This window comes from Cyprinodon variegatus, unplaced genomic scaffold (assembly GCF_000732505.1).
Source record: "Cyprinodon variegatus isolate N-32 unplaced genomic scaffold, C_variegatus-1.0 Scaffold1186, whole genome shotgun sequence".
In the NCBI taxonomy this organism is placed as follows: Eukaryota; Metazoa; Chordata; class Actinopteri; order Cyprinodontiformes; family Cyprinodontidae; genus Cyprinodon; species Cyprinodon variegatus.
The window spans coordinates 194764-208410 of NW_015151639.1; the positions used below are offsets into that span (position 1 = coordinate 194764).

Consider the following 13647-nt stretch of genomic DNA (forward strand, 5'->3'; position numbering starts at 1 on the left):
CTGGACAACGGCAGCCCCGTGCTTCCCCCCCACCTGCCTTACCGTGCTTCCTCCCACTGCCGTTGTACAGGCTACCTTCACCAGCTCGGGTTTGGTCGCTCCGTCCCCTGGTTGGGTTCTCGGACCAGCCCCGGAGCTCATGGCTCGGTTCTGCTGCACTGTAGTCGACCAAAATCCCGTTTCAGTGAGTGAGTGCTTGTTGCTATGATGTGTCTTTGCTCAGCAGCTTCGCTCGTTGTAAACCAACCAATCAGCGCAGAAATCATCTAAATATTCATGAGCATACCATAAAAGGAAGAAAAACCTGTCGTTTCATTCTGAGGCTTATAACCAGGCTTGAATTAGGGCTCATAGAACAGCAAATTTGCCATTTTCAGCCCAACCAATGTTACACACCTTATACAGAGACCTTAAGGGCCAGCACAAAATACCCTATATAATCATTCTATTACCCCTTTAAAGGCTGACCTTGACACATCCAAAAATATCTTGCTCACATTGTGAGCAAATAGCTCCATCTCTGTGCCAATTGACCAAAAACCTTTATCATGAGGGCTTTTGGTTTATCCATGAGGATAGCTGCAAGCATCAGCTTAAATCATGCTTGAAAATGAGTGTTTGAGAGCAATATAGTTTGTTCTCTCCTTTTCAGTCAAAGCTCAAGTAAAACTTACTTCATCATAGAAATAAACCTTCAAAATAAAAGCCACCTGTGCAAGAAAAACAGAAAAAATATTCTAATCTCAGAAGCTTGTTGATGGCTATAACAAGTGTGGTTGAAGTACAAATCTCCAATAGAAACTGCTCAATTTTTTCAATTGTGTCTACCCAATTCTATGTATTAAAAAATAAGCTGTGTGTAGTTATCATTACATATTTCTTTTTTAAATGCATCATTAAAAGCCTGAAAAGTATATGAATATAATGTCTTTATCAAACAAAATAAAATTTCAAATGTAACTGCAAGCTAACCATTCTTTTGCCAGAATATAACTTTTTCTAAAAGTAAATGTAGAGCTTGAAAACAGCAGTAGCCCATAAAGTCTCATGTGGTGTAAATTTCCACCAATTTTTCAAGGCGAAATGTTCCTTGATGCGTTTTTTGTACCAATTGGTTCAGCTAAGCGTAACGTTGTTGAAGCATGTCCCTCCTCAGCCTTATCAAACCGGTGCCAGATGGTGACCCAGACATGACAGGGTGGGAATGTGCTGGAACAGCAGGAAGGCCAACACATTCTGTCAGAGCCAATAAAGCATAAGGTACCTCACGCTACCCGCCTGTCTCCACAGCTAAGTTTTATTTTAGGAGGAAATTCGACTTAACTGCAAATTTAAAAACATCCTTACCTGACACACTAAAGATGTTTGGATTTCTAGGTCTCTGACCTTTTCGTAGATTAGTAACAATTTTTCACTAGACGCAAACCTCCATTTGCTCGTGAAGACTTTTATCTGGGAAAATGTTATTACATGAATGCCATTTTGGTAAAGGCCATGGTCTCTGGGCTATGGTGTATTTACAGATGCAGTGGAATAGCTGTCAAAGGTGATGACAAATCAGAACTAAATGCTATACTCAACACCTCAATATCAGCAGGTGAATTACTGTTGAATGAATAGATTTCCCTTGTAAGGTGTGAATATACTGTTTTAGATATGTTATGAGCCCCAGCAGTGTTATGAATTTGACTGGGTTACTTACACTCGAATAAAAAGGTTCTCCGGAAACACAGATGACATCTTGTTCCTGAATGGTCAGAATATCTTTGGCCAAGTGTAGTCGAATATTAAATGGCTCCTCATTACCTTCTTGCATCAAATAAATCCCAGTCTTTGTCTGCGAACAGTCAGAGAGATAAAATCATTCATCATCTGTCCGTGACTAAATTAACTTGCCATGAAATGAAATGTCATTGAAAACTCTCGTGCAGGATGAACATGAAAATTAGTTCTGACTGATGTCTGTTATTTCCTTTTTTTTTCCAATGCAAACAAAATGTTTTAATTGTAAATGCTAATATTAAAAACAAATAAGCTAACCATATAAATCAGAAAATAAGAAATGTTAAAAAATGCATTTGTGAGTTCAAATAATAAGCTTTTGTGAAACCTGTAAATGCTGTTCCTTCTGTGACAAAAGTACTCAGATTGTATCATTTCACAGAGAGAAAGGCTGGTGACAATTCAGGAAGATGTGACATAGAAAGGCTGGGGAAAAAAAGTTAAACCACACCCCTGCATTTGTCTCTACTTCATATCAGGCATGCGTGAGGGCTGTGTTTGTGTTTCCAATGGTCCCTTTACAACATGCTAATCTGCATAAATTTGCATTCTGCATCTCTTTTCCTCCTTGTAGGCTAATTGTGATGCTAGTCCCATCCTTGACTTAAAAAAGGTCTGAATAAAAGAAGCACCTTCACCTGATGAGACTGCTAATAGGAGAGAGCCACCAGTGTCAGCATCCTTGTCATCAAGCATATGATGCATAAGAGCAGATAACACACTCAGCTTCATAGCTGTTGGACATTTAATCTTGGGTAATAATCGGTTTATGTCTTTGTCATGGTGAAGAGCTTAAGGAACTGCATCTATTTCTATCACACCCCAACTCCCACTACAAGCGCCTCAACACCTGCAGCCATGGAGTAAGAAATTAAATGAGCAAGACATTAATTCAAATTATTTGAAGCAATATGTGTCTGTGCAAGCATCATTAGCGGAACGAAATGAGGGCAGTAGTGTCTGTGTATTATTGAGGTCAGGCAGCGTCTCACTCGACTAAGTGTCGTCTGACCTGCTGTGCCTCTTATACTGCAAATAATTAGCCTTATCTCCCATCCTATTTTAAGGTGCACCGTCACCCCCCACATAACAGTCCAATCTGCATCATCATCTTTAGAGAGCCTTAAGTTTTACTGACAGCATAAGTCATGAAGCAAGGACATCTTCTAAACGGGGAGCATATCTTTAAGAACAAACGGGGAGGAATCTTATGCAAGGCATTATTAAAAGCCCTTTTTCATCTTGCTATTTCTAACTTTCATTAGTAAATAAAGGGGTCTTCCAAAAGTACTTGTACCCTTCAAACTTAATTACTGGTTAGACTTTTTGTCAGAACAGAGCCAGATATTTTATGTATTTTATTGTGACTTTCAAGGCTCTCAGGCCAAACTGATCACCAGACCGAGTTTGGGATAAACAGAAAGAAAATCCAGACTTAGAGTCTGATCCTTAAAAGGTTTGCGTGTATTAAAACCAAAATATTTTGTTGATGCAAACTTTTTCATTCAAGGTGCAAAGTGATTTGAGTGGACTGACTTGGGAGTCAGTCACATATAAAAGCAATGCAATCTCTCCTCGCTGCAGTTCCTTCCATCTGGGTCATTCCAGCACACAATTACATGGGTGCCTCCTTGGGTAAAGTGTCAGGTGTGCTGTCCCAGGTCTTGGATGCAATGTTGCACAGGATAGACAGGTACAAACATTTTCCAAGGACTGTGGACACATGCATTAACACCAAAAACAGCTTTTCTGCAGTTGCTGGCATTCTAAAAACTTTAGAAGCAAAGGACTGCATTTATGTACAGTTTGTTCCCCACTTAAATGGGGAGCATGTCTTTAGAAAATAGAAGCAGACACATGCTTTAAAGGTTAAGGTTGTGTGTGAGTCTAGGGGGAAAATCCCAAATGTTGTGGTAAAATACCTTGTGTCAAAGCCAAGAGTTGGACAATATGAAGATGGCTGGCTTTTTGGTACATTGGTATTGTTTACAGTCTGGGAAAATGCTTCATGTTGTTTTTGGGTGATAGTGCATACTCCTTTCCTCCATTCCTCCTGGCAGCTCTTGTCAATCCAACCACACAGACAGAACAGGGTTATAATGTGGTTCATATCACAACAGGGAACATTGTAGAGTGCACCTTTGTCAAACTTAAAAGCTAGTACCATTGTATGAAGGCGTGCTCTTATGTGGCACAGAAAAGTTTGCGCCGATTGTACGAGTCTGCTGCATGCTGCACAACATCACACTCTGCCAAGGTTTGGAGCATGCTAGGCTGACTGTGAAGGACAATGAAGTCTGACCACATCCGGGACAGCCTTATGCAGTGGGCCAACAAGACAGAGCCCAGTCTTAGTCAAAACATTTCTTTATTAACCATTGCAGGTATCATTTTATTTAATAATTTATTCAATTAAACAATATTTAAAATAAATGTGCCATATTTGGAGAAAACTAAACTGAAGGAATATATAAAGAAATAAGGGATTTAAATATGTTATACAGTTTTTTATGTCCTTTTGAGAAATAAAGTATTTGTGCCCCTAGTGTTCTGAGAGTAAAAAAAAAGAGAAACACAAAAAAGAAGCAAGAGAAGTCATTTCAGTTCTGCATTAGTAAATCTACCCAGCTTGGCAAACAAAGTAGAGAGCAAACAGCACGTAAATAGAAAGTTTAGCAAGGACATTTTTCACCGGTGGTGAATATACGTAGCCCTTAGCCTTGAAAATGAAATGCTTTGTCCTGAAACCAGCAAGAATTCTTTTCATGTTTTCTCACATTATAAACATAGAATTTAATGTATTATATTGTAATTTCATGAGTAAAACGTTATTGTGGTTCCCAGACTTTTTAGCTGTTTTTTCAAGTAAAATCTAAAAGTTGGGTGCACATCAGTATCTAATGTTGCAGATCTAGTACTTTGTCAGACCTTTTGTTGTAACAGCACATACCTTAACTCTTTTAAAGTATGTCTCTCTACAAGCTCTCTCTCTCAACCTTCCCAAAGGATGATGATGCATGGGTTAGGGTTGATGATGTCACCAGTGCGACAGAAATCAGGAAAGTAAACAATAGAGAGCAGCATGTAAGGAAGCCAGGGCGTAGTAAGTGTTCTGTATTGATTTGCCCTTTTATCTGTCCAAATCTCTCTTACCACTGCTGCTTCATGTTTATCACATGTAAACAGAGTTGTTTCAGCTTGTTTGATCAAAAGTAATTGACAGAGTGTATTGACATTTGTACTTATGTTGCCCTTATGGTATCACTTATATTAGCGGGTCTACCAAGGTCTGATATTCCCACTGTGTGCTGATCAGAGCCAAGCCGCCTTAAAGTGAATTCAACTTGGGTTGTTTGCCAGGTTGCATGCCCAGGCATCTGACCCGGGTCAGTGAGCTGTTCCCACTGCCATTAAAAGCTGATCGTTCCCAGGTTTAAATGGGTTTTTCGGCCAGTGGGAAAGGGGTATAACACTAGAACTTCCAAGGCGTCATTTTGACGGTTCTGAGATTTTAAAGGGAAAGAACTTTATTTTCATTAATTATATGTTGCTCATGTTAACTGACTTTTCTTGTTTATATATTTCCATCATTTTCACTTATTCTTTTTTAATTAACTAGAAACGTAAAAAATAAATATGTTTAATTCTACCTCGATCTCCCACAGCCATGATTTTGACAGCTCTATTAGTTGCATTGTAAATTCTTCCTCTTCCAACTATCAGTTTTAGTCCATGGGGCAGCCACGCTATCTACTTTAACATCTACGATTAAAACAATTGCCTTTGATAAAGTTTATACTGTGGTTAGATGGTGTCACGTTATCCGGCACTAGCTCTATAGTTATGCCACTATAGGCTTAGACTGCTGGAGGATATAGGAATGAGTTTTTGTCATTCTGCTTTATTCTATCTTTCTATTCTACCATTCTGAGATATTTGCTGGTCTTACCCATCAGTATGGTTTTATCTCCTCGTAGAAGCTCCATCTGGTCTGTTCCTGTTTGGCTGTGTCACCATCCTGGACGGAAAAATGAGCTGGGTTGCTGCCATCAACACCTCTGATTATAGATTATAGAATTGGGCCTGTTTTTTTTTGTGTTTTGTCCTGTTTCTCTCATAGACATAGCTATGGGCTCAGTTTTTACTGTGACTAACTGTATGTGCTCTTTTTCAGCCCTTTTAGCATGAAAACAGGCTCAGAGCTCATCCGCTTAAATGTTCCTTTCCTAGACAGAGCCACCTATGGAGCTAGTTTAGCATTACCTACCGGTATTCTAAGAAAAAAAAAATATAGATATATCTCTATATCTATATATGTAGATATAGATATAGAAATATATTAGTGCCTCATTTTTCCTCTTTTGTGTAACACCGAGCCTAGTTCTGCTAAAGATTTCCTCTTGTTAAAAGGGATTTTTTTCTCCCCATTGTCGCTGCATGCATGTTCAATGTAAGGGATTACTACAAAGTCAACGAAACACTGCAAACAATATCTACTATCACCACATGCTCATCTAGGAGGAGGGTGTAGAGCAAAGTAAAGGACACGCTTGATGCAATCAGCTAGTTTTTTTAGATAGAAAATCTTTGGGCAATCTGACTGTATGATCTGATTGAATTGTCTTTGTTAAGTGCCTTAAGATGAAATGTGTTGTGAATTGGTACCATATAAATTAACTGAATGGAATTGAATTATGGAAGGCAATAAAACAATGAAAATTTGTTGAGAAGTTTCAGTTTTTTTTAAAAAAGCCTATATTTTGTAATATAGTTACCTATCTCATATTCAGAGTGTGGCGTTTAAAACCCTTTCTTTTTCCCTTTATTCAGCAGAAATGGGCTTACAAAGAGCTTGCCAAAACTACATCAGTCATTTCTCCATCATAGCACCCATGACTTACAAGAACGTCTGTCAAAACACAGTGATTAACATGACTCAGGCCGATGTGACATGTGTCAGATTAATGTCTATGTCTATAATAAAATCTCTTATGTGTTTCATTCTAAATGGGGTTTTTGATTGTCACTTTTTGTGGTAAAACATTAGTAAAGCTGTGTACTCCCCCCCTGCTGATTGTGAGTCAGATCCTCATATGTCATATTACTTTATCAGCATGCAGAGCTGGAGCTGGAAGCTTATCACAAACGGTCACTTGAGAGTCATGTGGAGGCGCATTCTAATGTGAGCTATGAGCTAACGCACGCAAAGCTGTCTTCTTTCGATTAGATCACCTAGGTTGTAGAGATAATAAAGGGGAAATCCACCATCACTAAAAGATGAATTTTTGGCTGATTTTCTCTCCAAAATTCCTTCAGTTTGGTTGGAATAGACACATATGACGAATTGTAATCTCACAGGCTTTGCAGTCCATGGGACACTGAATCCCTGAGAAAGGTATTATGGATCCAACATAAACTAGTGGGCATCTTTAGATGCAAATATGTGAAAGTAACCCATATCCATCTTTTTCTAATTGTACTTGTTAACTTTATTTTAGACTTAGACAAACTTTATTGACATTTTGTACACACAGGGTGTAAACAAAACAAAATTTTTGTACAGTACAGCTCTCAAGACATTTCCCCTTCTTAAAGTGCCGCAGTGATAAAATGTAAACATGGTGATCAAATGCAAATTATATGAGATATAATGTACAGTTTTTCCACCACAGTTTTTTTCTTTTTATCCCCCAACATTCAGCTGTCTAATGGCAGTGGGGAAGAAGCTGTTGCAGAATCTGCTGGACCTGCATCAGATGCTTCGAAGTCTCTTCCCAGAGGGCAGCAGAGAGAACAATCAATGGTGGGGGTGTGAGGGATCATTTATAATGTTATGTGCTCAGGACACGCAGCGCTGGGATGAAATGGAGGGGAGAAGAGCCCCGATGATCATGTCTTCAGTTCTCACTTTTCTCCTCACCTTCTTCCAGTCTGCGGCGTTGCAGCCTCCACACCATACACTCAGACAGCTGGTCAGAACACTCTCTATGCTGCTTCTGTAGAAGGTTGTGAGGATGGGTAGTGGGCAGGTGGGTTCTCCTCATCCTTCTCAGGCACTTTTGTGCCCTTTTGACCAGTGAGGCAGTGTTTACAGTCCTGCTGACGTTTTCTGTGATGTGCACCCCCAGGATTTTGGTGCTGATGACCACCTCTACAGCTGAGCTGTTGATGAGCAGTGAAGTGTGGTTAGGGCAGTTCTTCCTGAAGTCAACAATGATCTCCTTCGTTTTCTCCACATTCAGGATCAGGTTGTGTTCTCTGCATCAGCCCACCAGCCGCTCCACTACCTCTCTGTAGTCGTGGTCGTTGTTCTCTGTGGTGTCATCTGCGAACTTCACAATGTGATTGGTTGTGAACCTGGGGACGCAGTCGTGTGTCATCAGGGTGAACAGCAGGGGGCTCAGGACGCAGCCCTGAGGGGAGCCTGTGCTTAGAGTGATGACATCAGAGGTCAGTCCAACCCGGACTGACTGAGGTCTGTTTGTGAGGAAGTCTAACAGCCAATTGCAGAGGGGTGTATTGAATCCCAGCTGTTCCATATTTCCTATCAGATGCTGTGGGATGATGGTGTTGAAAGCTGAACTAAAGTCCAGGAACAGCATCGGCACATGGGTATACTTCTCCTCCAGGTGTGCTTTGCTCAGGTGAAGAACAGAGGAGATGGCATCCTTAGTGGAGCGAATGCATCAGTAGGTGAACTGGAACAGGTCGAATGTTGGGGGGAGTCTGGAGATGATGTATTCTTTAACCAGCCTGTTGAAGCACTTTATCGTGATCAGAGTCAGTGTGATAGACCAGTAGTCATTGAATAAAGTGACTTGAGGCTTCTTTGGGACCGGAATGAAGCATGTTGGCACTATGGAGTGGTCCAGCAAGATGTTGAAAATGTATGTGAGGACACCATCCAAATGATCACCTGCCTCCTCAGAGTTTTCCTCACTTCAGCTATGTCAAGGTTGAGTGCCTCCTCTCCCTGATGTGGAACGGCTTTCAGTGCTGGAGTGCTGTCTAGTGCCTCAAACCTTCCAAAGAAGTTGTTCAGTTCATTTAGGAAGTCAGCGTTTGCTGTATCTACCCATATACCTTGCCACATCCTCCTGGTGTTGCTGGCGTTGTAGAAAAGATCTTGGATTTTATGGCTGTGGTTCTGCTTCGCTGATCTGATGGCACAGTTTCAGTTGGCATGCGCTGTCCTCAGTGCCTCTTTATAACCAGACTTGAAAGCTGAGTTCCATACTTTTAGAGATTTCTGACCCTTCCAATTCAACCAGGGTCGCTGGTTTGCTCAGGTAGTGGTGTTCCTTTTGATGCTGACGTCCTCAATGCATTTGTTTATTTGGGCTGACACAGTCATGGCATACTCCTCTATATTTAATAGGTTGTCATAGGGTGCTGCAGCCTTAGATATTTCGGTCAGAACATTCAAAACAGTCGTCGAGTTTCTCCATGGCACCCTCAGACCACACTAGGACCTCTTTAATCCGATCAGCTGGGGCCTGTATGCAGGAATTAGCATGATCGAGAGGTGATTTGATGACCAGAGGTGAGCAGCTCTGAAAGCATCTTTGACATTAGAGTAAACCAGGCCTAAAGTGTTTTCACCCCGAGTCCACATGTTGGTAAAAATGAGGGTGAACAGTCTTCAAATTAGCCTGATTAAAATCGACAGCAATGTTGAAAACACCCTCTGTGTGTGCAGATTGAAGCTCAGAGATAGCCTAGTATAGAGTTTTCATGGCCTCTTTTGTATTAGCGCTGGGGGGCACATAAACAGCAGTAAAGCTAACCACACTGAATCCTCCAGGCAGATAAACAGTTAACAGTCAGAAACTCGATGTCTGGAGAGCAGAAGCAGGCGACCGATCTAGCATGTTTACACCAACTGTTTTTGATGTAAAGACAAAGCTCGCCACCCCAAGTCTTACCGCAGAGTTTTTTGTTTCTATCGGTGCGGTATAGTGTTAGCCCCTCCAGGCTAATAGCATTTAATATTTAGTGTGATGTGTGAGAGTTTGGAGATGTTTTTTTCTATTTCTTTAAGCATTACACAATCTGACCTTGAGGTAGATACACTTACCCTTCATTCCAAAAAAGATTCACAAATATTTCTCAGTCATGTATACTTCTCATTGAACTTAAACTGTTATTTGGGATATAACCCCTTAAATATAGATACAGTACATAGCAACAATTTCTTCTTGAAGTTCTTCTTGTGATTCATTTAAATGATGAATTATATTTAATTTTTTTGGTTTATGTTAACAGAAAAAAAAGCTCCAGGTCAGCAACCTTCTGTTTTTACAACTGTGGTTTGACTTCCTGATGAACAAATGAACATTTTGGTGTTATTAGCAGCCATGGATTCTGCTTTTACAGTACAAAATACATTTTCATGATGGTCTGTTGTATAAACCCTGAAAATTAAAAAGGATTCACATTTTTTTTTTGTTACTACCAGGTATAAAGATGTAACTACTATAAATCCTTCCTCACCATCTCCTGAGTTTAAAAACAAACAACTGTGAGTACAAAAATAATTATAATAATTATCTTGCTTGCAAGACTCAGTTTATATGATATGGATTCTCCAACATTTCCACTCTCCGGCTTTCTAAACATGCTGCAAGGCTTAATGTTGTGTCCCAATGCTTTAAAATGCTTGGACACTTCGTTTAATTATGGTCAATTGTGAGAGATTGATTAAATACCACTAACCTCTTCATTTGAAGTCTTGAAATCCATGTGCTACAATGCAGTGAGGGATTCTGCAATAGAGAGAAAAAAAACTAAATTAATTTGAGACTGGAGGGACAAATGCTTAATGATGGGGCCGAGTCATGCAGCAAAACCACATGGCTGAGTTTAAATCAGCGTTGTTAGCAGGTTGCCTATACTCATTATGCTCCACTGTTTCTCATGTGTAGCTTAGAAAATGGAGGGAAATAGATCTTTCTGGTTAAACATGCCTCTCCCAAACCCAGCTGAGCATAGAACCCCAATGGTGCAATTTTCTGCAGAAAACTGGAGACCATTAAGCATTAATGAATAATTTATTAGCAAAGGTGAGAGCCAAGGTATCCTAATAAATGTTTAAATATTGAATCCAGCCTCCTACAAATGAACAGTTAGAATATCTCATGGCTTGTTGGAGAGCCTAGAAAACCGAACCACAGGATTGCTCTATTATATAAGTAAAAACCTAAACATCTTTAACTCTAAATGGCACATTCTTTAAAGTCACCACACCTGATAATTAATTATGAGGAATGTTTTACAGAAGGTTCATATACACAGCATCAGTCTTAATCAAACATGACAGCCACTTGACTCGAGAAATGGGCTCACACTGGGTCTTTAGAAGCAGCGCCGCAAAGGGAGACTGAAACTTACCTCAACAGAAAGGCCCCCGGCTCTTTGAGTGCTGAGGTCTAGCCATCGAGCAGCAGGCTGATCCCTGATCTTAGCCGTAGCAGGGGGCCTCTCAGGATCATGGCTGTCATATGTGGGAGGCAGGAGAGCAACACTGTCACTATTCCTGCTGGCTGTGTGTTCGTGTGTTAGCAGGGTTATTCCCAGTAGAGCAAATGCTGGAGAGCAGATTGAGGTTATCGTTTGGAGGAAAGAATCTCTTCTAAAGGTCCCTGAACTGTGTCTGCACTGCAGTATCAGGGAGGAAGGGGCTACGGTAATGTTCTGCTCCACAGAGGTCCAGTCTGAAAAAAAAAATAAATAAATAAAAAATGATTTAGTGAATGTTGTTGATAGCGTGCTTAAGACTAGGAATGGAAATATGTAATCTACATTTGCAGACAACACAGATATGAGAGTTTTTGTCGTGAAGGCTGTATGTACAGAACATCCTGGATGTAGAATTTAAGGTTCAGGCTTCATCTTTTAAGCAAGCTATAGGAAAAATTAAACAAACTCAAAGTTTGAATGATTCTGATGAAGGATCTACTCGAACACTTCACACATACAAACATGCCAGAGAGAAAAAAATATGTAATTAACTCATATTCTTCTATTTTCACATTTTTTTCCAAAGACACGCTTGTGATCAGAATCAGAATCAGACATTTTGGCGTTACTGGCATTTATTAAATTCCAGAAGCACACTCCCGGAAAACATGCCTCATTAGTATCCATTGTTGACTCAATGCCTCATTTTTGTAGAGCTGTAGTGTTTTTGCTACCATCATTGTCTGAATCAAATGTGAAAACAGGTAATTTATCAAGACAAATGTAGTAAATACTTTCATTGAAATGCACATCTGAAACATTTTAAAGAAAAATTGAGCATTTATCAATTTTTGTAAATACTTATCTGGTCATATTTTGAAGATCATGTAAATTTGACCCCCCCAAAAAATCTAGAATCTCCTTATTTGTATTTTTTGTTCTACAGAGACCATTGGAGAGAATAAATTCACTATGATATAAAATAGCCTTCAAATTAACCCTTCGAAATAAATACAGAATGGCCTAAAGTGTTTTGTGAGAATCAGTTTTTCCTCATCTGTACTTTAATGCGCTCTACATTTCCTGAGCAAGGAAGAAAAAGAGCTTTTGCTTTATGTACAAAGTGTGACTTTAAACTTGGTTTGATGCTCCAATGGGGACAATCTTTAGACCTATAAGCTGTGCCCTCTTTAATGCTTTCACAATGCACAGTAAAATGACAACAGTAAAAAAGGTTTAGCGTAATCTCAACTTTACATCAGTCTAGAGGAATGTTAAATAATCAATTTTACACAGCTATTTCCTCAAAATCCAGAGCTTTTGCAAAATTCCTCAACCTTAACCTTTTTTCTATAGTAATTAGATGGAAAAAGGAATACATAAGTGCGAAAAGAAGATGCATTTACAGTGGAGGATTTGATATCATCTTCCAGAGGGCAGGAGGTTATATTCTGTAGAGAAGATGCGAGGTGTCATTCAGTGTCCTCTGTGCCTGCCTCACGGATAGAATGCTCATAAATCGTCTGGAAGGGTTGGTTTGCCTTTATCCCTTTCCCTCACATTTATTGAGTGCAGTTATTTTTACTCCACAGAAAAACAGACAGATTTCTTTCTTAATAAAATGGTATAAGTGTCCACATATACGGATGATTTTGTTTATTCACATATCAAATAAAAAAGCAATGGTCCATAAATCCATAACAGGAAAAGCTTCCAATATATGAATATTATAGCACCAAGTAATGCAAAACTCTAACCTATAAAAATGTAAATCCTTGGCTTTAACCATCACTTTCATATGGCAGGCATTCCTTCTTTATTAATACACAAACTCAATTATGCAACTTAATTCAAATATTGAAATACAGCTACACTATGTATATTTCCAGTGCAACATTAATGTGTGCAGGGACACTTTTGTAACACTACTTGTTCCGTAATGTTATCAAGGCTAAATGACAAGGCTTCGCATTGCTCATTTGCATTTCAACACAACGGAGTCTCACTGCAATAGATGTTCACACCTAAATTAGATCTTAGTTGTGGAGATGCTAATGGACTCAGAGGGTGTTGGGAGCTTTGTCACAGCAGAAGAAGAGAGGACGTTTTGCACTACTACAAACCAACATATTTACACAGTGACACATTGTTTCATTGGGCCGTTTTTTTTTTACACGACAAAGTAGGCAAACAAGCTGATTTGATTTGTTCTAATAAAAATGCTGAAAAGTGGCAGGTGTAAGGTTTTTGTTTTTAATTAAAATAAATTACACTTTACCTTGTCTGTTAGTCATTTAAGACTAAATTTAAATTAAAGGACTTATTCAGATAACTAAATGACTGGAAAATGTGTTTTTTTTCCCCCAAATGCACAGAAAATTATAAATGTAATATTTGTCTCTAAAC

The 13647-nt window shown here is 39.3% G+C and overlaps 1 protein-coding gene across 1 annotated transcript in view; it reads right to left on the reverse strand.

Moving 5' to 3' along the window:
- The window catches only part of sntg1 (syntrophin, gamma 1), a 68471-nt gene that overhangs the window by 38813 nt on the left and 16011 nt on the right, over window positions 1-13647 (reverse strand). Inside the window, exons 2-4 of the mRNA XM_015401124.1 lie at window positions 11173-11495; window positions 10498-10547; window positions 1703-1837 (exon numbers count right to left, since the gene is read on the reverse strand). Coding sequence (XP_015256610.1) covers window positions 1703-1837; window positions 10498-10524 — 162 coding nt within the window. The 5' untranslated portion in view covers window positions 10525-10547; window positions 11173-11495. The remainder of the gene's footprint in view (window positions 1-1702; window positions 1838-10497; window positions 10548-11172; window positions 11496-13647) is intronic.